This window comes from Malaclemys terrapin, chromosome 12 (assembly GCF_027887155.1).
Source record: "Malaclemys terrapin pileata isolate rMalTer1 chromosome 12, rMalTer1.hap1, whole genome shotgun sequence".
NCBI classification, from domain to species: domain Eukaryota; kingdom Metazoa; phylum Chordata; order Testudines; family Emydidae; genus Malaclemys; species Malaclemys terrapin.
In genome coordinates this window covers 36,393,443-36,421,372 of record NC_071516.1, presented here as the reverse complement: position 1 = coordinate 36,421,372, position 27,930 = coordinate 36,393,443, and the positions used below count along the sequence as shown (strand labels likewise).

The window sequence follows — 27,930 nt, the reverse complement described above, 5'->3', positions numbered from 1 at the left end:
AAAATTCATTTGCAAATTCAACACCATTAATCTGGGCTTGAATAGGGACTGGGAGTGGCCGGCTCATTACAGAAGCAGCTTTTCCTCTCCTGGAATTGACACCTCCTCATCTATTATTGGGAGTGGACTACATCCACCCTGATTGAATTGGCCCTGTCAACACTGGTTCTCCACTTGCGAAGTAACTCCCTGCTCTCCATGTGTCAGTATATAATGTCTGCATCTGTAACTTTCACTCTATGCGTCCGAAGAAGTGAGGTTTTTACTCATGAAAGTTTATGCCCAAATAAATCTGTTAGTCTTTAAGGTGCCACCAGACTCCTTGTTGTTTTTGTACTCATTAATGAGTTCATCATACCATCAAAGGGTATGAATATGCACTAGCCTTTGTAACCTGAGTAGATTCCCCAAACTTCAATCAAAAACACTCCAGCTTAGATAAAACATTAAAATAAGTTCTTTAACTAAAGAGAGAGAGAGATTTTAAGAGATTGTAAGTGGTATAAGCATAGAAATTCAGAATTAGTTACCAAAGGAACTGAAAGATTAAAAAATGCAAGCTATTTCCTAGACTTTATCAGATTATGTCAAATTTGATGTAATAAGGTTTCTCTTACCCCAAAACGTACAGTAGTCTGTTGTAACTGGAAAGCTTTTCCAGTTAGGACCACTTCCCCCAGTTCAAATGGTTCTGTGTCTTCCAAACAAGCTTGTTGCCTTCAGTATAGGTGGGAGAGGAGAAATGGGCTGATGATGTCACTGTCCCTTCTTTTATACTCTCTTCCAGGTACTGGAACAATCATTGCTGTGTCATGGGGTTAGGCAGCCCCATTGCCTAAGTGCCCTGCATCCAATCCTTCATATGAATTGTAAAGTTTTGCTTGGTGTGGACTGCACTCTCAGCAAGTTTGCAGATGACACTAATCTGGGAGGCGTGGTAGATACACTGGAAGGTAGGGATCAGATACAGAGGGACCTAGACAATTAGAGGATTGGGCCAAAAAAAAAAAAAAACCTGATGAGGTTCAACAAGGACAAGTGCAGAGTCCTGCACTTAGGACGGAAGAATCCTATGCACTGCTACAGACTAGGGACCGAATGGCTAGGTAGCAGTTCTGCAGAAAAGGACCTACGGGTCACAGTGGATGAGAAGCTGGATATGAGTCAACAGTGTGCTCTTGTTGCCAAGAAGGCTAACGGCCTTTTGGGCTGTATAAGTAGGGGCATTGCCAGAATATTGAGGGATGTGATCGTCCCCCTTTATTCGACATTGGTGAGGCCTCATCTGGAGTATTGTGCCCAGTTTTGGGCCCCACATACAAGAAGGATGTGGAAAAATTGGAATGAGTCCAGCGGAGGGCAACAAAAATGATTAGGGGTCTGGAGCACATGTCTTATGAGGAGAGGCTGAGGGAACTGGGATTGTTTAGTCTCCAGAAGAGAAGAATGAAGAGGGATTTGATAGCTGCTTTCAACTACCTGAAGGGGGTTCCAAAGAGGATGGAGCTCGGCTGTTCTCAGTGGTGGCAGATGACAGAACAAGGAGCAATGGTCTCAAGTTGCAGTGGGGGAGGTCTAGGTTGGATATTAGGAAACACTATTTCACTAGAAGGGTGCTGAAGCACTGGAATGCGTTACCTAGGGAGGTGGTGGAATCTCCTTCCTTGGAGGTTTTTAAGGACCGGTTTGACAAAGCCCTGGCTGAGATGATTTAGTTGGACATTGGTCCTGGTTTGAGCAGGGGGTTGGACTAGATGACCTCCTGAGGTCCTTCCAACCCTGATAGTCTATGATTCTATGATTCTAAGTGAAAAACTCTCCTTGTGGATCATCATATCGGGAGAGCTAGTTGTCTCTCTGTGTTCATACACACCCTACTCTCTCTCACAGTCATGAAGAAATGCAGAGCTCTATAATTATTCTCCTTCTTTGTACTACTCTGACTGGGTACAGAAGGCACTTACAGATGTAACCAGAAAACACCACCCCTAAGTGTTTGATTCCATCCAATCCCATTGCATTGTGAATGGGACCATTGACATGGCACTGGATGGCACCTTCAGCATGTTTGCTTTTCTCCTGCTTTGCCTTCTTTCCTCCACAGCAACGGAGAACCAGACAGTGGTGAGCGAGTTCGTCCTCCTGGGCCTTACCCATCTCCTGGTGTTACAGCGCCCTCTCTTCGTTGTCTTCGCCCTGCTCTACGTGACCAACCTGTTGGGTAACGTTGCCATCATAGCTGTGATGCTGTCTGAGCCCCGGCTCCACACCCCCAGGTACTTCTTCCTGGGAAACCTTGCCTGCCTGGACATCTTCTACAGTACGGTCACCGTGCCCAAGATGCTGGCCGGCTTCCTCTCGGGGCACCAGACCATCTTGTTTGCTGGCTGCCTGGCCCAGTTCCACTTTTACCACTTCCTGGGCAGCAGTGAGACTGTACTGCTGGCCGTCCTGGCCTATGACTGCTACGTGGCCATTTGCAACCAGCTGTGCTACAGGCTGGTCATGAGGCCACAGGCCTGTCTGTTCCTGGCAGCGGTCACTTGGGCCACTGGCTTCCTACATGCGCTGATGCACACGGTCATGACATCTCAGGTGCATTTCTGTGGCCCCAATAAAATCCACCACTTTTTTTGTGATATCAAGCCCCTGCTGAGCCTGGCCTGTAGCAGCATCCACCTCAACTTGACACTGCTCAGCTTCGTCACCGGGAGCATCGCGCTGTGTTCGTTCATCCTCACGCTTCTCTCCTACCTCTATATCATCTCCTTCCTCCTCCTGAAGGTCTGCTCACAGGAATGCAGGAGAAAGGCCTTTTCCACCTGTGCCTCCCACCTCGCCGTGGTGTCTCTATTCTATATGCCGGTCCTTGGTAATTACCTGATTGCCTTTTCGGGTTCCCCCTCTGAAAGAGACATGATATCCACCCTCATGTACTGCATCATCACCCAAGTTCTGAACCCCCTGATCTACACCTTGAGAAATGAGGAGGTAAAATCTGCCCTGAATAAATTCCTGAACAGAACACTTTTCCCTTAAAGAATATGAATTAAATGAAGGCACACACTGTTCAATTATAATTAAAGCATTTTAGTCTTTGTTGAGACCACTGATTTTTAAAAACCCTTTGCATTTTTTTTCATTTCCCCCACTTTCTGGTGTCACTACAGTGCAGAGTTTAGGTTGTTTGGCTAGCATAACATCATTTCTCATAAGATATTTGGATTTTCTTTAATGGTGAATATCCTGTGGATATTTTGGGAAAATTTCAACATCCTTGTAATATATTTATCCCTAAATTATTGACATGAACTCCATCTTAATGTCTGCTGATGGAGACATTTTCCGTTAGAAACATGATGGGTGGAAGGAAGGGGGACTGACCATTATTTACATAAAATAAAAAACAATATTCAAATATTACCTATGCATAATTTTTCAGTGTGTTTTGACTCTATGGGAAGTTACATAACTCTGTGACAGGACAGAGTTAGGTTAGTTGGGTGCCCTATTTATGTAATTCTAGAAATTAGCCTATCTGGATTTCTTGAACATTAATTTGGAAATTCTTGGGTTTCAATGCTTATTTTCTGTATAACTAAAGTAGTCATCAGACGTAGGTGATAAGTAGCAGCAAACAGAGATTTGTCATGAACAAATCATCTCAAACCAATCTAATTTCCTTCTTTGACAGAGTTACTGGCCTAATGGATATGGGGGAAGCAGTAAATGTGACATATCTTGATGTTATTAAATCTCTTGAAACAATCTCATAATCAATTAGGGAAATGGAGTCTAGATGAAATTACTGTGTGCATAAGTGGCTGACTGGGAGGACATATTCACTGGAGTCTGTCCTTGGGATTGGTACCATTCAATATTTCCATTAATGATTTGGATGAAGATATGGTTATAAAATTTACAGCTGGAAGGGACTGCAACACTTTGCAAAAGAGGATTGGAATTCAAAATGATGTTGATAAATGGGATAATGGGTCTGAAATTAGGAAGATGAAATGCAATAAAGAAAAGTACAAAGTGCTACACTTAGGAAGGAAAAATTACAAGCAGAAATACAGAATGGGGAATAGAAGGCTAGGCAGCAGTATTGCAGAAAATAATATCCAAGTTATAATGCATTACAAATGGAATAAGAGTCAACAGTGTGATGCTGCGGCAAAAAAAAAAAAAAGGCAAATCTCATGGTACAAAGTCATGTAAGACACAGGAGAGTCTTGTTCCACTCTACGCAGCACTGGTGAGACCTCAGCTGTAGTATTGCATCCATTGCTGCTCTTTAAGAAAGATGTGATCAAATTTAAGAAAATCTAGAAGAGAGCAACAAAAATGGCAAGAAGTTTGGAAAACATGACTGCTGAGGAAAGGTTGAAAGAGCTGAGAATGTTTAGTCTGGAGAAGAGATGGCTGAAGGGAGGTTGTGTTCACAGTGTTTAAATATGTAAATGTTTGTTATAAAGAGGACAGTGTTAAGTTGTTCACCACGTCCACTGAAGGTAAGATGAGAAGAAATTGGCTTAGTTTGGAGGAAAGGAGATTTAGGTGAGATATTAGGAGGAAAAAACTAAGGCTAGTTAAGCTCTGGAAGAGGCACCAAGGGAGGTTTTGGAATCCCCAGCTTTGGATGTTTCTAAAAACAGGTTAGACAAACACCTTATCAGGGATAATCTAGGTAGACTTAATCCTGCCCCAGTATGATGGGGGAAGGGGCATTTCTCAAAAAATGTTGATTTTTTTTTCAGCTGGATACACCTGCATCAGGAATCAAATCTAGGAAGTCCGGATAGTAAATTGTAAGCTTCTATTGCCTGGGCTAAAAGACACAGTTCTATTGAGCAAGGCCATCGCAACACATCAGCCTCTCCAAAAAACCTAGCCTCCACTAGAGAGGGACAGAGCACCCCATCAAGTGAGCTGAGGAGGCATTAAGTGCCTAACTCACTTAGGTGATTGTGTAAATTCTACCAGGTGCCTATCTGCAGCTTCAGGTGACTAAATACAATTGGAAATATGCTCTAACCCCTGAGCTCTGGAGTCAGATTATGTCTCCCTCAGTTCTATTCAGATGCTTATACCTCAATTATGGTATCAGTTGATCTTAGTATATTTGTCTGGGATTTGCAAAGAGGCCTGTGCATCCAACTCACACTGAAAGCCATTCATTTTAATGAAAATTGGCCATTAAGATTGTGACGGGTTGGATCACAGAAGCCCCCTTGGGGCTGCCAACTGATGTGCCAAGACTACTTCTGCCCCTGCTTTCCCTGCCAGCTTGGGACTCCAGAGCCCTGCCTGGCTGTGCCAGACACGCTTGCTGGCCACAAACACAGACCCAGGTCTGAACCACGTCCCATAAACTTCAAGCTTAATTGAAAACAGCTTAAGAAGTGTTCCTGTCTTTAAAACTCAGAAGCCCAACTCTCAATGGGGTTCAAACCCCAAATAAATCCATTTTACAGTTTATACAGGGTAAACTCATAAATTGTTCACCCTCTATAACACTGATAGAGATATGCACAGCTGGTTCCCCCCCTCCACCAGGTATTAATACATACTTTGGGTTAATTAATAAGTTAAAAGTGAATTTATTAAATACAGAAAGTAGGATTTAAGTGGTTCTAAGTAATAGCAGACAGAACAAAGTGAATTACCAGGTAAAATAAAATAAAATAAAACACACAAGTCTGTGCCTAATACAGTAAGAAAACTGAATACAGATAAAACCTCACCCTCAGAGGTGTTCCACTAAGCTTCCTTTTACAGACTAGTCTCCTTCTAGTCTGTGTCCAGCAATCACTCACACCCCCTATAGTTACTCATAGACTCATAGACTTTAAGGTCAGAAGGGACCATTATGATCATCTGCATGCTGCAGGCCACAAAACCGTCCCTACCCCTTCCCTTGACTCTGTTGTTGAAGTCCCCAAATCCTGTGTTTTAGTGACTTCAATTGGCAGAGAACCCTCCTGCTAGGGATCCCTGCCCCATGCTGCGGAGGAAGGCGAAAAACCTCCAGGGCCTCAGCCAATCTACCCTGGAGGAAAATTCCTTCCCGACCCAAAATATGGCGATCAGCAAGACCCCGAGCATGTAGGCAAGAGTCTCCAGCCTGACCCCTGTTAGCCATTATACTATTTACCTGCCATTGCTTGGTATTCCTTGGCTACTATGTTTTACCATTAAACCATTCCCTCCATAAACTTATCTAACTTAATCTTAAAACCAGACAGGTCCCTCACCCCCACCATTTCCCTCGGAAGGCCGTTCCAATATTTCACCCCTCTGACGGTCAAAAACCTTCGTCTAATTTCAAGCCTGAACTTCCCCATGGCCAGTTTATATCCATTCGTTCTCATGTCCACATTAGTACTAAGCTGGAATAATTCCTCTCCCTCCCTTGTATTTATCCCTCTGATATATTTAAAGAGAGCAATCATATCCCCCCTCAGCCTTCGTTTTGTCAGACTAAACAACCCGAGCTCCTCTAGTCTCCTTTCATACGACAGGTTTTCCATTCCTCTGATCATCTTAGTGGCCCTTCTCTGCACCCGTTCCAATTTGAGTTCATCTTTTTTAAACATGGGAGACCAGAACTGCACACAGTATTCCAAATGAGGTCTCACCAGCGCCTTATACAATGGAAGCAGCACCTCCTTATCCCTACTAGATATACCTCGCCTAATGCATCCCAAGACCGCATTGGCTTTTTTCACTGCCACGTCACATTGTCGACTCATAGTCATCCTGCGGTCTACAAGGACTCCTAGGTCCTTCTCCTCTTCCGTTACTTCTAACCAATGCGTCCCCAGCTTGTAACTAAAATTATTGTTAGTCATCCCTAAATGCATCACCTTAAACTTTTCACTATTAAATTTCATCCCATTTCTGATACTCCAATTCACAAGCTCATTCAAGTCTCCCTGCAGAATATCCCTATCCTCCTCCGAATTGGCAACGCCTCCCACCTTCGTATCATCCACAAACTTTATCAGTCCACTCCTGCAATCGGTTCCAAGGTCAGTTATAAATAGATTAAATAAAATGGGTCCCAAAACCGAACCTTGATGAACTCTACTGGTAACCTCCCTCCAACCTGACAGTTCACCCTTCAATACGACCCGCTGCATTCTCCCCATTAACCAATTGCTTATCCACCTCTGGATTTTCATATCGATCCCCATCTGTTCCAGTTTAACCAATAATTCCTCATGGGGTACAGTATCAAACGCTTTACTGAAATCCAGGTATATTAGGTCCACCGCATTTCCCTTATCTAATAAGTCTGTTACTTTCTCGAAGAAGGAGATCAGATTCGTTTGGCACGATCTGCCCTTTGTAAAACCATGTTGTAATTTATCGCAATTGCCATTAACCTCAAGGTCCTCAACTAGTTTCTCTTTCAGAATTTTCTCCAGCACCTTGCACACTACAGATGTTAAACTAACAGGCCTGTAGTTACCCGGATCACTTTTTTTCCCTTTCTTGAAAATAGGAACCACATTAGCTATTCTCCAGTCTAACGGAACCACCCCCGAGTTTACAGATTCATTAAATATTATCATTAATGGGCCTGCTATTTCCCGTGCCAATTCCTTCAATATTCTTGGATATTGTCCTTTGTCCCAGTTTCTTTCAGGTATCCTTGGGGGTGGAGAGGCTCTTGAGTCAGCTGAAGACAAAAGGGAGGGGTCTTCCAGGGGTTTAAATAGACTTTGTCTTGTGGGTGGACACCCTTCCTTCCCCCTGTGTAGTGTCCCAGCTACAAGATGGAGTTTTGGAGTCACATGGGCAAGTCACATGTCCATGCATGACTCAGAACTTATAGGTAGCAGCCATTGTTCACATGCTACCTTGAACGTCCATGGGTTGACTTCTTATGTGGATTGGAGCATTCCAAGATACATTGTCCGTTAAGTGTTTCTTGATTGGGCACTTAACTTGCACATCCCTTTCTCAAGAAGCTGACCAAATGCTTTACTAAGGCTACTTAGAAATCAAGCAAGTACACAGCCAATATTCATAACTTCGTACACAAAAATGACACGTGCATAGAAATAGGATGAATAGATTCAGTAGATCATAACCTTTAGAGAGATATGTTACATGGCATATGTAGCATAAAACAAATTCCAGGTATGTCATTGTCAAGGCTGCTTCCCCACTTTGAACTTTAGGGTACAAATGTAGGGGCCTGCATGAAAACTTCTAAGCTTAAGTACCAGCTTAGATCTGGTCTGCTGCCACCACTCCCAAAGCTAATTCTCTTCCCTGGGTAGCCTTGAGAGACTCTTCACCAATTCCCTGGTGGATCAAGATCCAACCCCCTTGGATCTAAAAACAAGGAAAAATCAATCAGGTTCTTAAAAAGAAGGCTTTTAATTAAAAAAAAGGTAAAAATCATCTCTGTAAAATCAGGATGGAAAATAACTTTACAGGGTAATCAAACATAAAGAGCTCAGAGGACCCCCCTCTAGCCTTAGGTTCAAAGTACAGCGAACAGAGATAAACACTCTAGCAAAAGGTACATTTACAAGTTGAGAAAACAAAGATAAACTAACATGCCTTGCCTGGCTGGTTACTTACAAGTTTGAAATATGAGAGACTTGTTCAGAAAGATTTGGAGAGCCTGGATTGATGTCTGGTCCCTCTTAGTCCCAAGAGCGAACAACCCCCCAAAACAAAGAGCACAAACAAAAGCCTTCCCCCCACCAAGATTTGAAAGTATCTTGTCCCCTTATTGATCCTTTGGGTCAGGTGTCAGCCAGGTTACGTGAGCTTCTTAACCCTTTACAGGTAAAAGGATTTTGGAGTCTCTGGCCAGGAGGGATTTTATAGTACTGTACACAGGAGAGCTGTTACCCTTCCCTTTATAGTTATGACAGTCATATATACATTCTTAAGCATATTTCCATAAAGCCTTATAACGTGCAACATCACAAATATCCCTCCAACAACTTTGATGTTCGCAGCTCACATGCTTTGTTTCTACAGCCTCTACATACCATACTAGTGTTTGGTGATTCACATCCTCTCACAAGGAACTATTTCACTACACAAATACTTCTCACTGAAATTGAGCGGTTCTGCTAGTGAAAACATCTGCAAATCAGTTGCTCTTCTTTATACTTTTCAACAAATTCTAGTCCTCACAATATTGTCGATTTCCATCTTTCCAGCAAGCATTGGTCTTGTTTATTTTCTAACTTCAGATTCTCAGATGGTACAAGAATTATGTCCCAGATGGAAGGAAATTTCCCTGCTGACAGTTTGGTTGTTTCAAAGAGTGTGACTATGATAAAAAGGTGGCTCATTTGCACACTATTCAAGGTTTGCTGAGCATCCAGTGTTCAGTCCTCTCTGAAATTTCCCCCACAGTGGACTTTATCCCATGCCATTGTTATATTTCAAATTCAAGAGGAAATCAGTTTATCCAGGTATGATATGGAATAGCTTATAATGATTCACACTTCTTTATCTAGAGTTGCAAAACCTCAGAGTGCACCAAGATTATGAAATTATATTTTTCTTTCTTTCTTTCTTTCTTTCTTTCTTTCTTTCTTTCTTTCTTTCTTTCTTTCTGTTCATATTTCTTATTTTATCACTCCTCTCTCAATCTCTCAATTTAATCTTTTTCATTCTGTTTTCAATTGATTGGTTTACAGAGGATATGAGCTGACTGCTGACTCTTGGTAGCAGCAGAATCAACATATGAGGTACTGGAATACTTGGAAGCTGCTGGAGCGGTGGCGGGTGGAGGGGTGGAAAAAAAGAGAGACTGGTCACCATGTTTAGGGTTGGGAAGGAATTTTCCTCCACGTCAGATTGGCAGAGACCCTGGGAGTTTTTCACCTTCCTCTGCAGCATGGGGCAGGGGTCGCTTGCAGTTTTAAACTCATAGGGTCCGAGAGCCCAAGCTCCAGCCCAAACCCGGACAGCTACATTGCAATAAATCAGCACCTAAACCCAAGCCCCGCAAGCCCAAGTCAGCTAGCACAGGCTGGCAACTATTTTTTAATTGTAGTACAGACAGATCCAAAATCTATGAGTCTATGCTGGGCTCTGCCTGGCCATGTCCCAGAACCAGCATCTGGATTCTGCTACCTATGATCCTGGCCTCTTGGATAAATCCCTTCTCCTGCCACCAGCTAATATATTTAGTCCCGTTGCTTAAGTCGTAGGAGCTTGTTCAACCATGCTCAGAGTTAAGTCCATTCTGATGATGTATGATGGGAGTTTATTATAGCTAAACATAACAGAAGTAATGCAAAAAAACCAACACTTATGTGAATGGACATTATTTAAGTTGCAAAGTGAAACACTAACTCAGCAGTGAGAAAACACCAGTTGCCTGTGGAATGTGAATTCTGGCCCTTTTGGTGTGTATGCATTATGACAGAGACTTTAATTGGATGATCACATAGCCTATGTCTACACTTGGAGTAAGGGGTCTGATTCCCAGTTAGTGCAGACATACTCATACTTGCCCTGCTTGAAGTAGCACGCTAAAATAGTAGTGCAGCTGTGGAAGCATGGCCGTGGGAAGAAGCAGCGTGAGCCAGCTGCCATGAGTAGAAACCTACCCAGACCCCATGGGCGATACTTGGGGTGGCTAGCTTATGTTACAATCATTGGACTGGAAAGGACCTCAAGAGGTCATCTAATCCAGTCCCCTGCATTCATGTCAGGACTATGTACTATCTAGACCATCCCTGACAGGTGTTTGTCTAAGCTGCTCTTAAAAATCTCCAGTGATAGAGATTCCACAACCTCCCTAGGTAACTTATTCCAGTGCTTAACCACCCTGACAGTTAGGAAGTTTTTTCTAATGTCCAACCTAAACCTCCCTTGCTGTTATGTAAGCCCATTGCTTCTTGTCCTATCCTCAGAGGTTAAGAAGAACAATTTTTCTTCATTCTCCTTGTAACAACCTTGTATGTACTTGAAAACTGTTATCATGTCCCCTCTCTGTCTTCTCTTTTCCAGACTAAACAAACCCAATTTTTTTTTTCAATCTTCCCTCACAGGTCATGTTTTCTAGACCTTTAATCATTTTTGTTGCTCATCTCTGGATTTTCTCCAATTTGTCCACATATTTCCTGAAATGCAGCACGCAGAACTGGACACAATACTTCAGTTGAGGCCATATCAGCGCGGAGTAGAGGGGAAGAATTACTTCTCATGTCTTGCTCACAACACTACGACTCATACATCCCTGAATGATGTTCCCTTTTTTTACAACAGTTTTACACTGCTGACTCATATTTAGCTTGCGGTCCATTATGTCCCATAGGTCCACTATGCCACTGCTTCCCACTGCCTGGGCTACACTACTATTTTTAGCACACTAGCTGAAGCAGAGCTAGCACGGGTCCATCAACACAAGCTGGGAATAGGGCCCCCAGCTCCAGATGCAGATGTGGCCAAATTGTTTTCTTCCACAAGATCCTTGCTTTGCTCAGTGCACAGGAGAGATATACAAGGGGCAAAATTATGGTGGCCTGGGCAACTATACATAATCTTGCATTTCCTTGCTTTAAAGTTCTCAACTTTAAAAGCGAATAAAACTTTCTAGCTATAGATATATAGATAACACATTACTCCCCTCTACCTCCATTTCCACAACTGTAAAATGAGGAGGCTGACCTTCAGCAGCACTGGGAACATAAAAACTTTTGAATGCCATACTGAGTCAGACCAGTATCCTTTCTTCTGATAGTGGCCAAGGTCAGGTGCTTCAGAGGGAATGAACAGAAAAGGTAATCATCAAGTGATCCACCCATTCCCATGCTTCTGGTAAACAGAGGCTAGTGACATAGTCCCTGCCCACCCTGACTCATAGCCATTGATGGACCTATCCTCCATGAACCCTTTTTTTATTCTTGGCCTTCACAACATTCTCTGGCAAAGGGTTCCACAGACTGATTGCATTGTGTGAAGAAATACTGACTTTTGTGTGTTTTAAACCTGCTGCCTATTAATTTCATTTGCTGACTCATTTCACTGGCAAGGTTTAATTAATGACTTGTAAGTAATCTGAGACACTTGGGTGGAAGGTGTTCATAGAAATACAAACTGCAAGGATTGTTGCATCTAGCACGTCTCCTTCCTTTCATCAGCAATGCAGAACCAGACAGAGGTGAGCGATTTCGTCCTCTTAGGCCTGACCAATCTCCAGGGGCTGAAGCACTTCCTCTTCCCTTCCTTCCTCCTGCTCTACATGGCCAATGTGTTGGGTAACGGGGCCATCATAGTCATGGTAGTGTCTGAGCCCCGGCTCCACACCCCCATGTACTTCTTTCTGGGCAATCTCTCCAGCCTGGACATCTGCTTTTCCACGGTTGCTGTGCCCAAGATGCTGTCTGGTTTCCTGTCTGAGAACCAGACCATCTCCTTTGCCAGCTGCCTGGCCCAGCTCCACTTTTTCCACCTCCTCGGCAGCAGTGAGGCCATGCTTCTGGCTGTCATGGCCTATGACCGCTACGTGGCCATCTGCAACCCGCTGCGCTACAGGCTGGTCATGAGCCCACGGGCCTGCCTGTTCCTGGCAGCGGCCACCTGGTCCTCTGGCTTCCTGCATGCGCTGATATCCACAGTGATGACCTCCCGCCTGCATTTCTGTGGCCCCAACCTCGTCCCCCACTTTTTCTGTGACATCAAGCCCCTGCTGAGTCTTGCCTGCAGCAGCACCCGCCTCAACCTGACCCTACTCAACATCGATGCAGGGGTCCTTGGTCTGAGTTCCTTTGTCCTCACGCTCTTCTCCTACATCTACATCATCTCCTTCCTCCTCCTGAAGGTCCACTCACAGGAAAGTAGGAGAAAAGCCTTCTCCACTTGCGCATCCCACCTCACTGTGGTGTTTCTTTTCTATATTCCATCCATTAGCAATTACATGATTTCCTCACCGGGTTTCCCCTCTGAAAGAGATATGATACCCACCCTCATGTACTGCATCGTCACCCCAGTTCTAAACCCCCTGATCTACACCCTGAAAAATAAGGAGGTGAAATCCACTCTGAAGAAATTCCTGAACAGAAAACTTTTTCCTGAAAGGATATGAAGTAACTGAAGGGAAACTCCCTTCATTTACAATCAAAACACTTTAGTCTTTGTTGACCCTCAGATTTTTAAAGCCATGCTGCATTTTTTTTTCTTTTTTTTCTCCTTTCTGGTGTCTCTACGGGGCAGAATTAAGGTTGTTTGGGTACCCTAATGTCATTTCTAATAATGTATTTTGATTCTGTTTAACTTTAATGGTGAATATACATTATGTATTTTGGGAAAATTAAAGCATTCTTGTATTGTATTCTACTCCACATTACTGACATATATCCTGGACGTTAACTCCATCTTAGTTTCTGTGATGGAGTAACTTTCAGTTAGAAGCACAATGGGGGAGAAGAGGGAATGACCGTTAATCATATAAATAAATAAAATCATTGAAATATAGCCTATGAACGATATATCAATGAGTTTTGACTATACAGGAAGTTGGCAATTTCTGTGAATGAGCAGAATTAAGATTATTTGGGTTCCTTATTTGTGTATTTACAGAAATTAACACATCAGGATTTCTTAAACCTTAATTGAACTTCTTGGATTTTAACACTTGTTTTGAATAATTAAAACATCTCTGTAATGTCTTTCACTCCTGTTTACTTTATGTGCACTTTAAACCATCTTAACATCAATTTTGTATGTGAATTGAAAAAGAGAAAATGGCAATGGAATATATATCTGTAGGTGCCATTCAGCACTGGGCACCAGGTTCTTGAGATCTATCCTGTGTCTTCCTCAAAAAGTAAAGTTAGCAATTGGAACTAGAGCATAGGAGAACAATTTGTGTTAGCCACAGGAAACTAGAGAGTAGGGGACAATCCACAACAGGAAATGTAGGTGGGTGAGTCAAATATCCTAGCAGAACTTCTTCATCATTACTAGCTGTGGGACAAATGTTAAAATGAATTGTTATGTATTAGTGGTATATTACAGTAGCTCTTTTCTGCATCAAATGAGAGCAGAGCCCCATTGACTGCAAGAAAACATAGTGAGAGACTGACCCAACTCCAAAGACCTTTCAGTTTAAAACTGTTCCACCAAAAATATATATATATATATCACTGGAGTGGGGGGACTGGATCCTGGTTCCCCCACCTTGCAGACTTTTCACTTAGACCTTAGTCCATCCCGTTCTTTGCTTCTCATTGGGCTACCCACATTTGCCATCCTTGCCTGTCAACTGCCCTTCTCTCCAAATCTTCCCATTTCACGTTGAGGTGCTTGATGTTGTTCAGAACTGTTCATTTCCATGTTATTCACAGTCTTCCTCTTGTGTGTTTGGCTTCCATTTAAGGGTGGTATTTGGTAAGCATTCTTTTTCTATTCTCTGTGCCGGTCCCAAGCCCAGATCAAAAAGGAGGAGGGTTGGTCGATGGGATGACTTCCCATCACCGTAAAAAAAAAAGTTCTAGCTACAGAAACTACACACCTTGCAGAGGAGGGATATAACCACCACACTATAGAATCATTCTAGTGTTGTCTTTCCCTTTCTCTCTCACACCCTGTCCTGATTTATTTCATCCAAAGTGGAACAGTTTTGACAGGAGAGATTGAGGAGCCACACTTCAGAATAATGCATAGCCCCCTGGTTAGCCAATGCACTGGAGGTGTGGGACATCCTTGCTTAAATCCCTTCTCCCTCTCAGGTGGCTGGGGGACTAGAACCTGGGTCTCCCACATCCTATGTGAGTCTCATAACCACTGGGCTAAAAGTTATGAGGGAGGTTCCCATGCAGGCCCATTTTGTGTGAGCTCACCTACGGGGCCCTGAGTTTTGAACATGGCTGGATGCAGTTCGCCTGCCCAAAGGAAGAAACATTAGGTGTACAAGGAACTTTGACTGCAAGAACTTAGCCACCAAATTTAGGCACCACCAAGGTTTGGAGGGGGGGGGTTGTGAATCCCAGTATGGCCTTTTTCTGGGATTTAGGTGCTCAAAGTGTCTGGTAGGTGTCTAAACACCTTGGAGTACACTGCTCTACAGCCAAAATGCTTCTGAAATAAATGTAGTCAAACATTACTAATTCTGGGTCACTGAGAACGAAAATGATGCTGCAAATTGTTGATTGGCTCTAGTTTTCAAGATATGCTATTGGGTCAGTATATACGACCCTTGACTTGGGAATGGCGGAGGATAAGTGAGTTATAAAGGGAAGGGATCTCAATTTAAACCAGAAATTACTAAAATACATCTTTGACTGGATTTATGAATAAATCTATGACTGGGTTTGGACAGTACTTGCTTTTTAGGCAAAACAATGAATGATGCAATCTGAAGCTGGTATTGCATCATACGTGATATGAATTGCATCATGTTATTCCTAGAAGTCATGGATGATGCAATCATAATGAAACTTACATCACTCTGCTGAACAAATTGCCCTATATCAGCTCTAGAAATCATACAGTGTCGTGCTCTCTTATTTGTCAGTGTTTGATTTTGCAAAGGGACACATTTCTGTTTAGCCAAAGTGAGCAGAGATGCCTTGTACTTGTGTGAACAGTGCAGATAACTTCTGCTATGTTTGTGGTGAAGTGACTTTTGCATCATAAAAGCGCAGTATAACCACTATGGTTAAGAAAACCTATCACCTTTATTTTGGCTGCAAAATTGGAGATCAGGACAAGAGGTGGGCCCCACACATATGCTGCAACACTTGTGCAACAAATCTTCGCCAGTGGTTGAACAGGAAAAGGAAATCTATGGCTTTTGCAGTGCCAATGATTTGGAGAGAGCCAACAGATCATACCAGCAATTGTTACTTCTGGATGGTGCCTCCAGTTGGGAAAGGTGTGTCAAAGAAGAAAAAGTGGACTGTGCATTATCCAAACATTCCATCAGCTATCCGCCCAGTACCCCACGGAGAAGGACTGCCGGTTCCTGATGCACCAGAATCATTCTCACTTGAGTCAGACGAGGAGGATGAAACTTCTGGTCCTGAACCACCAATGTCACAGGACCCACATTTTCTCCCATCCTCCTCCTCTGAACCACACCTCATAACACAAGGTGAACTGAATGACCTTGTCAGGGATTTGGAACTACCCAAGAGTAAGGCAGAGCTGTTGGGCCCCAGACTACAGCAGTGGAATCTCCTGGCAGGTGATGTTAGGGTTTCCATGTTCCGTGACCGTCAAAAGGATCTTGTCCCATTCTTCTTCATGGAAGGTGATCTTGTAGCCTGCAACAACATTGACGGTGTGATAGCAGCCCTCAACGTCGTTCATGATCCAGATGAGTGGAGACTGTTCATTGATTCATCGAAGACAAGTCTTGAAGCTGTTTTACTGCAGAATGGCAATGTTTTGCCATCAATTCCAGTTGGTCATGCAGTCCATATGAAGGAAACCTATGACAACATGAAACAACTTTTGAGGTGCATAAATTATGACCAACATCAGTGGCAGCTTTGTGGCGATTTGAAGGTTGTTCCTCTCTTGCTTGGTCTGCAGCCTGGATACACAAAGTACTGCTGTTTTCTCTGTGAATGGGATAGTTGTGCAAGAGATTCCCACTACATCAAGAAAGATTGGCCACTCCGACAGTCATTGGAGCCTGGGAGGAAAAGTGTTCAGCATCCACCACTTGTTGAATCAAGGAAGATTTTGTTACCACCCTTACACATCAAGCTGGGTCTGATGAAGAACTTTGTCAAAGCCATTGACAAAACACAAGCAGCTTTCAAGTATCTCCATGGAAAATTTCCAAGGTTAAGTGAAGCTAAGATAAAAGAAGGTGTCTTTGTTGGACCTCAGATTCGTGAACTTCTTCGAGATGATGCATTTGACCATGCACTGCGTGGCAAGGAAAAGACAGCATGGAAAGCCTTCCAGTTAGTGGCAATAAATTTTCTCGCAAACAAGAAGGCAGACAACTAAAGGTTGTTGGTGGAAAACCTCCTCAAGGCATACAAAAGCCTTGGTTGCAACATGTCACTAAAGATACATTTTTTGCCCTCTCATCTAGATTTTTTTCCACCGAACTGCGAAGCAGTGAGCGACGAGCACGGCGAGCTATTTCACCAAGACATTGCAACAATGGAGAAACGCTATCAGGGCAAATGGAGCCCATCAATGCTTGCAGACTATTGCTGGACAGTGACAAGAAATGCTCCATTTAATGAATTCAAGAGACAAGCCAAGAAGCGCCGAGTAGACACTGAATAGGACTAAACTATGTACATAATAGTTTTTTGACTTTTGTTTCATAATAAATTTTATTTATATAACCCTTTTGCTGATTTTTAAAGTGTTACATAAACAGGACAGGTGAAATATTATCATGTAAAGCAACCATAAATACATGAAAAGACCTAGGTTTACAATTTATGATTAAAACTCTACTAGCTACACAATATACATAGACATAAAATGTAAAAACTTAAATATCTTAGAAACAGTAGCCAATCAGTTGTTTTAATTGTCATATTTGAATTAAGCAAATCAAAATACATAATAAATAGCACATTTTATCTCTGAAGCAGACGTCTTCTCAAAAATTGTAGACCAGTGGTTTCTAGCGTCAGATGCTTGACATGATTAATATTAATAACAAGGTGGAAGGATCTCATTGCAAAGCAGAAAAATAATATGTTAAATAATAGTTTGGTAAGTTGCATGCATTGAAGGCCTTGTCTACACTTGCAAGTTAGAGCACATTAAATCAGCCCTGGTCGCCCTAACTCCTGAGGTTTTCACACTGGCAAGGCATTTAGCCTCGACTCCGCGTCTGGAGCACCCCTGGTAATCCACCTTAAACAGAATCATAGAGTTTCTGCGCCCAGGCTGAAGTGCCGGGGTGTCAGTATGGACAATGTGTTGCATTACTGCACTGTGATTGGTCTCCAGAAATGTCCCATAATTCCTTCAAGTCAAGAGGCCACTCTCCTCATTGTTTTGAACTCTGCAGCAGGCATGCAGATATCCCCTTTCAAAGCTCCGTTTCTGACAGCCAGCATGTTTATCTGCTCCGGGGGACAAAGCAAACCATTATTGTGGAATGCTCTTGCTGCAGAGGCAGGCGTTTGTGCGTGTGTGTGTGTGAGAGAGGTGGGGCTGATGTAGGGGTTTCCCCCTTCCCCCTGCAGTTGTCTGAACGTACAAGACAGCATGCTGACACACTCTGCCTCCCAAAACAAACTGTCTCTCCCCGCACATACACACAACATACTCCCTGTCACACTCCACCCCACCATTTGAAAAGCAGCTGGCAATCTAGTAGGATGCCCTGGAATAATGGCATTGGGAAACCTGCATCATGTGATGCTGTGCCTGTCGCATTAGGCATTGCAAAACCTTTCCAAAGTACACTGCAGCAACTTGCACACTGGAATAGCTACCACAATGCAATGCTTTCTGTGAAAACAACAAGGAGTCTGGTGACACCTTAAAGACTAACAGATTTATTTGGGCATAAGCTTTTGTGGGTAAAAACCTCACTTCTTCAGATGCATAGAGTGAAAGTTACAGATGCAGGCATTATATATTGACACATGGAGAGCAGGGTGTTACTTCACAAGTGGAGAACCAGTGTTGACAGGGCCAATTCAATCAGGGTGGATGTAGTCCACTCCCAATAATAGATGAGGAGGTGTCAATTCCAGGAGAGGAAAAGCTGCTTCTGTAATGAGCCAGCCACTCCCAGTCCCTATTCAAACCCAGATTAATGGTGTTAAATTTGCAAATGAATTTTAGTTCTGCTGTTTCTCTTTGAAGTCTGTTTCTGAAGTTTTTTGTTCAATGATAGTGACTTTTAAATCTGAAATAGAATGACCAGGGAGATTGAAGTGTTCACTTACTGGCTTATATATGTTACCATTCCTGATGTCCGATTTGTGTCCATTTATTCTTTTGCGGAGGGACTGTCCGGTTTGGCCAATGTACATGGCAGAGGTGCATTGCTGGCACATGATGGCATATATAACATTAGAATATCAGGGTTGGAAGGGACCTCAGGAGGTCATCTAGTCCAACCCCCTGCTCAAACCAGGACCAATTCCCAACTAAATCATCCCACCCAGGGCTTTGTCAAGCCAGGCCTTAAAAACCTCTAAGGAAGGAGATTCCACCACCTCCCTAGGTAAAGCATTCCAGTGCTTCACCACCCTCCTAGTGAAATAGTGTTTCCTAATATCCAACCTAGACCTCCCCCACTGCAACTTGAGACCATTGCTCCTTGTTCTGTCAACTGCCACCACTGAGAACAGCCGAGCTCCATCCTCTTTGGAACCCCCCCTCAGGTAGTTGAAAGCAGCTATCAAATCCCTCCTCATTCTTCTCTTTTGGAGACTAAACAATCCCAGTTCCCTCAGCCTCTCCTCATAAGTCATGTGCTCCAGACCCCTAATCATTTTTGTTGCCCTCTGCTGGACTCTTTCCAATTTTTCCACATCCTTCTTGTAGTGTGGGGCCCAAAACTGGACACAGTACTCCAGATGAGGCCTCACCAATGTCGCATAAAGGGGAATGATCACGTCCCTCGATCTGCTGGCAATGCCCCTACTTATACAGCCCAAAATGCCATTAGCCTTCTTGGCAACAAGAGCACACTGTTGACTCATATCCAGCTTCTCATCCACTGTGACCCCTAGGTCCTTTTCTGCAGAACTGCTACCTAGCCATTCGATCCCTATTCTGTAGCAGTGCATAGGATTCTTCTGTTCTGGGTTGGTGTTTCTGTGGTGTGGTGTGTAGTTGCTGGTGAGTATTTGCTTCAGGTTGGGGGGTTGTCTGTAAGCAAGGACTCGTCTGCCTTGCAAGGTCTGTGAGAGTGAGGGATCATTTTCCAGGATAAAAAGAACAGGAGTACTTGTGGCACCTTAGAGACTAACAAATTTATTAGAGCATAAGCTTTCGTGGACTACAGCCCACTTCTTCGGATGCATAGATCATGGATAATGCGCTGGAGAGGTTTTAGCTGGGGGCTGGATGTGATGGCCAGTGGTATTCTGTTATTGTCCTTGTTGGGCCTGTCCTGTAGTAGGTGATTTCTGGGTACTCGTCTGGCTCTGTCAATCTGTTTTTTCACTTCAGCAGGTGGGTATTGTAGTTTTACGAATGCTTGATAAAGATCTTGTAGGTCTTTGTCTCTGTCTGAGGGGTTGGAGCAAATTTGGTTGTATCTTAGGGCTTGGCTGTAGACAATAGATCCTGTGATGTGTCTCGGATCGAAGCTGGAGGCATGTAGCTACGTATAGCGGTCAGTAGGTTTCCGGTATAGGGTAGTGTTTATGTGACCATCACTTATTTGCACTGTAGTGTCCAGGAAGTGGATCTCTTGTGTGGACTGGTCCAGAATGAGGTTGATGGTGAGGTGGAAATTGTTGAAGTCCAGGTGGAATTCTTCAAGGGCCTCCTTTCCGTGGGTCCATATGATGAAAATGTCATCAATGTTGCGCAAGTAGAGGAGGGGCACTAGGGGATGAGAGCTGAGGAAGCATTGTTCTAAGTCAGCCATAAAAATATTGGCATATTGTGGGGACATGCGAGGACCCATAGCAGTGCCACTGACTTGAAGGTATAAGTTGTCCCCAAATCTGAAGTGGTTGTGGGTGAGGACAAAGTCACAAAGCTCAGCCACCAGGTATGCTGTGGCCTCATCAGGGATACTGTTCCCGACGGCTTGTAGTCCATCCTCATGTGGAATATTGGTGTAAAGTGCTTCTACATCCATGGTGGCCAGGATGGTGTTTTCAGGAAGAACACCAATGCATTGTAGTTTCCTCAGGAAGTCGGTGATGTCTCAAAGATAGCTGCGAGTGCTGATAGCGTAGGGTCTGAGGAGAGAGTCCAAATAGCCAGATAATCCTGCTGTAAGAGTGCCAATGCCTGAGATGATGGGGCGTCCAGGGTTTCCAGGTTTATGGAGCTTGGGTAACAGATAGAATACCCCTGGTCGGGATTCTGGGCGTGTGTCCATGTAGATTTGTTCCCGTACTGTAGCTGGGAATTTCTTGAGCAGATGGTGTAGTTTCTTTTGGTATTCCTCAGTGGGACCAGAGGACAGTGGCCTGTAGAATGTGGTCTTGGAGAGTTGACTGGCAGCCTCCTGTTCATAATCCGACCTGTTCATTATGACTACAGCATGTCCTTTGTCAGCCCCTTTGATGATAATGTCAGAGTTGTTTCTGAGGCTGTTGATGGCATTGCGTTCTGTACGACTGAGGTTATGGGACAAGTGATGTTGTTTGTCCACAATTTCAGGCTGTGCACGTCTGCGGAAGCACTCTATGTAGTGGTCCAGTCTGTCATTTCGACCGTCAGGAGGAGTCCACGCAAAGTTCTTCTTCTTTTTGTAGTGTTGGTAGGAGGGTTCCTGTGGGTCAGTGCACTGTTCAGTGGCGTTGCAAAAGCTACTAATTTCTGAAACCCGATGTGGCCCTTAGGCCAAAAAAGTTTGCCCACCCCTGGGCTAGACACACGCCTGTCATGAATTGCGTTCATTTACATGGTCCTGCCTCAGCACAGTGTGGGAAGCTGACCTACATGACCTCTTGAGAGATCTTCCAGTCCTCCATTTCTATGTTTTCTATGAAAGGATTGGCTTTCTTTAAAAAAAAAATGTTGATTTTTTCATCAGAAAAGCAAATCTCAATTTTCAGCTGGAAATGTCAGCATCAAGAATCAAACCTAGTACCTTGGGATTAAAAAGCACAGGATTCTGTTGCATGGCTTAAAATATACTGCTCTGTTAATAAAGGCTATAGGAACACATCAACTTTGCCATGCAGTATAACCGCCACAATAGTGGCCATAGCACCGCATCAGAGAAGCACAGAAATGTCGGACTGGAAGAGGCCTCAAGAGGACATCTAATCTAGTCCACTGCACTGAAGCAGGACTAAGTATTATCTAGACCATCCCTGACAGGTGTTTGTCCAACCTTTTCTTTAAAACCTCCGGTGATGGAGATTCCACAACTTCCCTAATTAATTTGTTCCAGTGCTTCATTACCTTTACAGTCAGGACTTTTTTTTTTTTCCTGTCTAAACTAAATCAACTTTGCAGTAGTTGAAGCCCCATTAGTCCTTGTCTTTTCCTCAGGGTTCAGGACAACAATTTATCAATCTCCTCTTTATAACAACCTCTTATGTACTTGAAGATTGTTATCATGTACCCCCTCAGTCTTCTCTTCTCCAGACTAAACAAATCATTTTTTTTTTCAATCATAGGTCATATTTTTCTAGACATTTAATCTTGTTTGTTGCTTTCCTCTGGACTTTCTGTAATTTGCCACCATCTTTCCTGAAGTGTTGCACCCAGAACTGGACACAATACTCCTGCTTAGGCCTTATCGGTGTTGAATAGAGTGGAAGAATTTTCTTGTGTCTTGCTTACATACATCCCAGAATGAGGTTTGCATTTTTTTTTGCAACAGTATTACATTGTTGGCTCACATTTAGTTTGTGATCCACTATAACCTAAGTTCCCTGTAAGCTATGCAGCCAAACAGCTGCACCACAGCCTATTTATTGCCACACAGGTGCTCAAGGTACTCGCTGAGAGAACTGCGGCGGCTAGGGGAGGGGTGCCCCTACCCCGGCCCCAATTCTGCTGCGGCACGCCCTGGGCTCGCCCCAAGCATGGCTGGAGCGTCCTGGACCCAGCCACAGACAGGCACCTGACCTTGCTGGGGTGGTGCATGCAGGGAGTCCTGCACCCAGCCACAGCCCAGGTGGCATTGAGGGAGTGACCCGGACCCAGCCACAACCAGGGCGGCCCTTCCCCAGCTCGGACCTGCTAGGGCTGACGGAGGGGCTCCTATCTTCCAGCCCCAGAGCTGCCATGATGCGGAGATGCACCTCTCCCCCACAGCCCAGGAGCTGCTGCAGGGAGAGGAGAGAGAGCTGGGGGGAGTCCTCTCTCCCTGCCATAGCCACTGAGCATCCTCTTGCACCCCAAACCCCTCATCCTCGGCACCACCCTAGGGCCTGCACCCCCAGCCAGAGCCCTCACACCTCTGCACCCCGACCCTCTTCCCCAGCCCTGAGCCCCCTCCCACACTCTGAACCCCTCGGCCCCACTCCTAGCGGATGAATTTTGTTATGTGCCCCAATATGGAGGTGATGTGCGACACATCACCTTCATATTGGGGCACATATCAAAATTCATGCTGCATATGGGTGGGAAACATTAGAGGGAATACTGACTATAATGCCCAGATCCTTTTCTGCAGTACTCCTTCCTAAGCAATCATTTCCCAATTGTACATGTGCATTTCATTTTTCTTTCATAAATGGAGTACTTTGTATTTGTCCGTATTCAATTCCACCATATGTATTTAAGACCATTTCTCTACTTTGTCAAGAACATTTTGAATTCTAATCATATCCTCCAAAGCTCTTGCAACACATCCTAGCTTAGTATCATCTGGAAACTTTATAAGTGTACTCTCTTTGCCATTATCTAAATCATTTATGAGGATATTGAATAGAACTGGACCAAGGAGAGATCCCTATGGGACCCCACTTAATATACCCTTCCAGCTTGACAATGAACCATTGATAACTACGCTCTGAGTGTGGTTTCCCAACCAATTGTGCACCTGTGGTATAGTAGGTTCATCTAGACTGAATTATGAGACAGTATCAAAAGCCTTAGTAAAGTTCAAGTATCTTACATCTATTGCTTCCCCCCTATCCACAAGGCTTGTTACCCTGTTAAAGAAGGATATTAGGCTGATTTGACACCATTTGTTCTTGACAAAGTCATGTTGATTGTTACTTATCATCTTATATTCTTCTAGGTGCTTATAAATTGATGGTTTGATTATTTGCTCCTTTATTTTTCCAGGTACCAAAGTTAAGTGAACTCAATAGGCGTTAAGTGCCTAAGTCACTCAGGTGATTGTGTAAATCCTATTAAGTATGTATCTACATCCTCAGGTGCCTAAATGCCTTTGGAAATATGCTCAAGCCTCTGAGCTCTGGATCCTTGTTCAGTTCAATTCAGATGCTTATACTTCAATTCTGGTATCCATTGATGGGGTGTTTCCCAATCTCTCACACAGAACCACTTCACTACGCAAATACTGGTTACAAAAATGGAGTGGACTTGCTAGTAGAAACATTTATAGATCAGTGGTTCTTCTTTATCCTTTTCAAACAACTCTAGTCCTCACAATATTGTCAACCTCCATCTTTCCAAGAAGCATTGGTCTTGTTTGTTTTCTAACTTCAAATTCTCAGGTGGTACAAGAACTACATCCCAGAAGAACTGTCAGATGGAAGGCAATTTCCCTGTTCATAAGGTGGTATTTCGGAGAGTGTGACTGTGTTAAAAAGGTCTCTCTGTTCACAGTCATCAAGGTTTCCAGAACAATCAGTGTTTGATCCTCTTTTAAGTTTCCCATAGAGTGGATTTTGTTCTACATTGTTATAATATTGTAGCTTCAAGAAGAATCCAGTTTATTTAGGTATGTTATGGAATTGAAGAGCTTATAACAAAGCACTCTTCCTTATCTACAGATGCAAAACATCAGCGCATTCTCAGACTCTGAAATTATTACTTTCTTCCCTTTTTTTCTATCTTTCTTTCTTACAGTTCATATTTTTCATTTTTTTTCACTCATCTCTCAATCACTCCATTTTCTCTGTTTCATTCTATTTTCAGTTGGATGCTGCACAGAGGATATGACTACTGACTTTTGGAAGCAGTAACACATGAGGTAATGGAATAGTTGATTGCTGCTGGAGCACTCGGGGGATGGAAGGGCATAAAGAAAGAGATATGAGCTAGGCTTCCCCTGGCCATCTCTAAGACCAGCCACCTGGCCTCATCTCTCTATGCCCCTGCCCTCTTCTATAAGTAGGGCCCTACCAATTTCATGGACATGAAAAATGCATTATGGACCATGAAATAAGCCATTCCCCATGTAATCTGATGTGCCCTTGTTCCTAGGAATTCCCCAGTAAAGGGGGCCGCTATCTCCAGGTGGGCAGGGGGGGGAAGGAATTGTCCATCTCCTTCACAGCTGCCTTTGGGGCGGGAGACCAGACCCACCTCCAGGTGCATCCCCCTGCTGCAGGACGCTCTCTGGGACTGGGCAGCAGCCCCAGACATTCCTGCAGCTGGAGGAGACTTGTGGAGTTGTGTCCGATCTTCCCTGTGCTGCTGGGAGCACCCCAACAATGGGGGCTCCTAACTCTGGCTGGGCAGAGGAGGGACAGGACTCCATCTCCGGGAACCTCCTGCGGCTGCAGGAAGCTCTGCAGTTACTGCCTTCACAGGCCAGTTCTGAAGGCAGCACAGAAGCAAGGGTGGCAATCCCGTGACCCCCCTACAACAGGTTTGTGACCCCCCCACACACACAATCCCCTTTCGGGTTGGGACCCCCACAGTTACAACAGTGTGAAATTTCAGTTTAAACAGCTGAAAATGTGACATTTACCAATTTTAAAATCCTATGGCCGTAAAATTGACCATAAAAGACCATGGATTTGTTACGGCTCTATCTATAAGAGTCTTCTTCTGACACAAGCTAATGTAATCATGCCTGTTGATTGAGTGGCAGAAATCTTTGCAGCACAGCTGAGGGGGAAGCCAGAACTGATTATCTTGATTATAGTTGCAATTAATAGAATAATGCGAAAAAAACAAACAAAAACAAAAAACAACCCCTATGTACAAGAGTATTGTTTAAATTTCAAAGTCAAATTCTACACTTGGCAGTTAGAAAATGCTAGCTTTACAACTTTAATTCAGCACCTTTGTTCATATGCATTATGCTATGGGATTTAATCACATTAACATATAGTGTTTTCTTGCCCAAGAGCTTTGCCTTATTCAGTGCATGGGATGGATGCACAAGGGGTAGAATCACAGTTACACTGGGAACTGTAGATGTTCTGGAATTTCCTTACTATCAAGTGTTCACATTTACAACCAAATAGCATTTTATAGATATATAGGTATATAGATGATAGATTGCCCCTCTCTACTGCCATTTCCCCAACTATGAAATGGAGATGCTAACCCATAGCAGGAGTGGGAAGGTTCAATTAATGACCGCTAGGCACTCTGAGACCTTGGGTGGCAGGTGCTTGTTGAAATACAAATTACAGCGATTCATGCATCTCTTTCTGCACTAGCATGTCTCCCTCCCATCCTCGGCAATGAAGAACCAGACAGAGGTGAGTGAGTTTGTCCTCCTGGGCCTTACCAATCTCCCAGGGCTGAATCACTTCCTCTTCCCTCTCTTCCTCCTGCTCTACATGACCAGCCTGCTGGGTAACGTGGCCATCATAACCACGGTAGTGGCTGAGCCCCGGCTCCACACCCCCATGTACTTCTTTCTGGGCAACCTCTCCAGTCTGGACATCTGCTTTTCCACAGTTACTGTGCCCAAGATGCTGTCTGGTTTCCTGTCAGAGCACCAGACCATCTCCTTTGCCAGCTGCCTGGCCCAGCTCCACTTTTTCCACCTCCTGGGCAGCAGTGAGGCCGTGCTGCTGGCCGTCATGGCCTACGACCGCTATGTGGCCATTTGCAACCCATTGCGGTACAGGCTGGTCATGAGTCCACAGACCTGCCTGCTCCTGGCAGCGGCCACCTGGTCCACCAGCTTCCTGCATGCCCTGATATCCACAGTGATGACCTCCCAGCTACACTTCTGCGGCTCCAACCTCGTCCCCCACTTCTTCTGTGATATCAAGCCCCTGCTGAGCCTTGCCCGTGGCAGAACCCACCTCAACCTGGCCCTACTCAACATCGATGCTGGTGTCCTTGGTCTGAGTTCCTTTGTCCTCACACTCTTCTCCTACATCTACATCATCTCCTTCCTCCTCCTGAAAATCCACTCGCGGGAAAGTAGGAGAAAGGCCTTCTCCACCTGCGCATCCCACCTCACCGTGGTATCTCTATTCTATATGCCAGTCCTTGGCAACTACATGATTTCCTCACCGGGTTTCCCCTCTGAAAGAGACATGATACCCACCCTCATGTACAGCATCATCACCCCAGTTCTGAACCCCCTGATCTACACCCTGAGAAATGAGGAGGTGAAAACAGCACTAAAGAAATTCCTGAACAGAAAACTCTTTCCTAAATGAACATGAATTAAATGAAGAGAAAAAAAATACAAGTAAAACATTCTAGTATTTGTTGACACACAGATTTTTTTTTAAGAACAGTACTTCCCCCCCCCCCAATTTCCCCTTAGTGGTGTCACTGCAGGGCAGAATTAAAGTTATGTGGGAACCCAAATGTCATTTCTTATTGTAAGTTGTTTGGATTTTGTTTAAATATAATGGTGACTATCCTGTGTCATTTTGGGAAAAATTACAACATCCTTGTAATATATTTATCACAAAAAGAGTCACATGTGCTCTGAACATTAACTCCACTTTATAGTCTGCTATTGGATAAACTTTGAGTTAGAGACATAATGTGGGGGAGACAAAGGGGAATGACCGTTAATCGTATAAAATAAATAAAATTATTCAAATAGAGAATGTACATAATATTTCCCTGAGTTTCACTCTCTGGGAAGCTGGAAAACCCTGTGATAGGTCAGATTTAAGGTTATATGGGTGAACTATTTGTGTAATTCCACAAATTAACATGTTTGGATTTCTTACACACTAATTAGGAAATTCTCGGTTTTATTTTCTCTATAATTTACAATAATCATCAAACCTAGCTGATAAGTGAGAGCCAGCAGGGATTTTTAAGAACAAATCATGTCAAACCAGAGGCAACACACGGGGAGCACAAGGGGTCATGTGCCCCCCTGATTTCTGCAAGGTTTAGCTAGCCCCATTCGGTCATATGGTGTGGCTGCGACCCCTCCCTGCACGGTAGATGGCAGAGCCAGCAAGCTGTGAGCTGTGCACCACAGAGAGGCAAGAGCAACAG

General features: G+C 43.9%; 3 protein-coding genes across 3 annotated transcripts; all 3 read left to right on the top strand.

The window, feature by feature from the left end:
- The first annotated feature begins 2,040 nt into the window (after nt 1-2,040).
- Nucleotides 2,041-3,039, top strand: LOC128846973 (olfactory receptor 12D1-like). The gene has a single exon (XM_054046270.1). The coding sequence runs from the start codon at nt 2,041-2,043 to the stop codon at nt 3,037-3,039; it is 999 nt and encodes a 332-aa protein (XP_053902245.1).
- A 6,538-nt stretch (nt 3,040-9,577) lies between these two features.
- LOC128846958 (olfactory receptor 12D1-like) lies at nt 9,578-13,078 on the top strand. Its single transcript, XM_054046247.1, has 2 exons — nt 9,578-9,627; nt 12,127-13,078. The coding sequence occupies exon 2, from the start codon at nt 12,137-12,139 to the stop codon at nt 13,076-13,078; it is 942 nt and encodes a 313-aa protein (XP_053902222.1). The 5' UTR covers nt 9,578-9,627; nt 12,127-12,136.
- Nucleotides 13,079-26,180: 13,102 nt separating this feature from the next.
- On the top strand, nt 26,181-27,125 carry LOC128846957 (olfactory receptor 12D1-like). The gene has a single exon (XM_054046246.1). The coding sequence runs from the start codon at nt 26,190-26,192 to the stop codon at nt 27,123-27,125; it is 936 nt and encodes a 311-aa protein (XP_053902221.1). The 5' UTR covers nt 26,181-26,189.
- The last annotated feature ends 805 nt before the right edge of the window (nt 27,126-27,930 follow it).

Coding starts and splice junctions, on each gene's coding strand:
- LOC128846973 (XM_054046270.1), top strand. CDS start 2,041: ATGGCACTGGATGGCACCTTCAGCATGTTTGCTTTTCTCCTGCTTTGC.
- LOC128846958 (XM_054046247.1), top strand. CDS start 12,137: ATGCAGAACCAGACAGAGGTGAGCGATTTCGTCCTCTTAGGCCTGACC.
- LOC128846957 (XM_054046246.1), top strand. CDS start 26,190: ATGAAGAACCAGACAGAGGTGAGTGAGTTTGTCCTCCTGGGCCTTACC.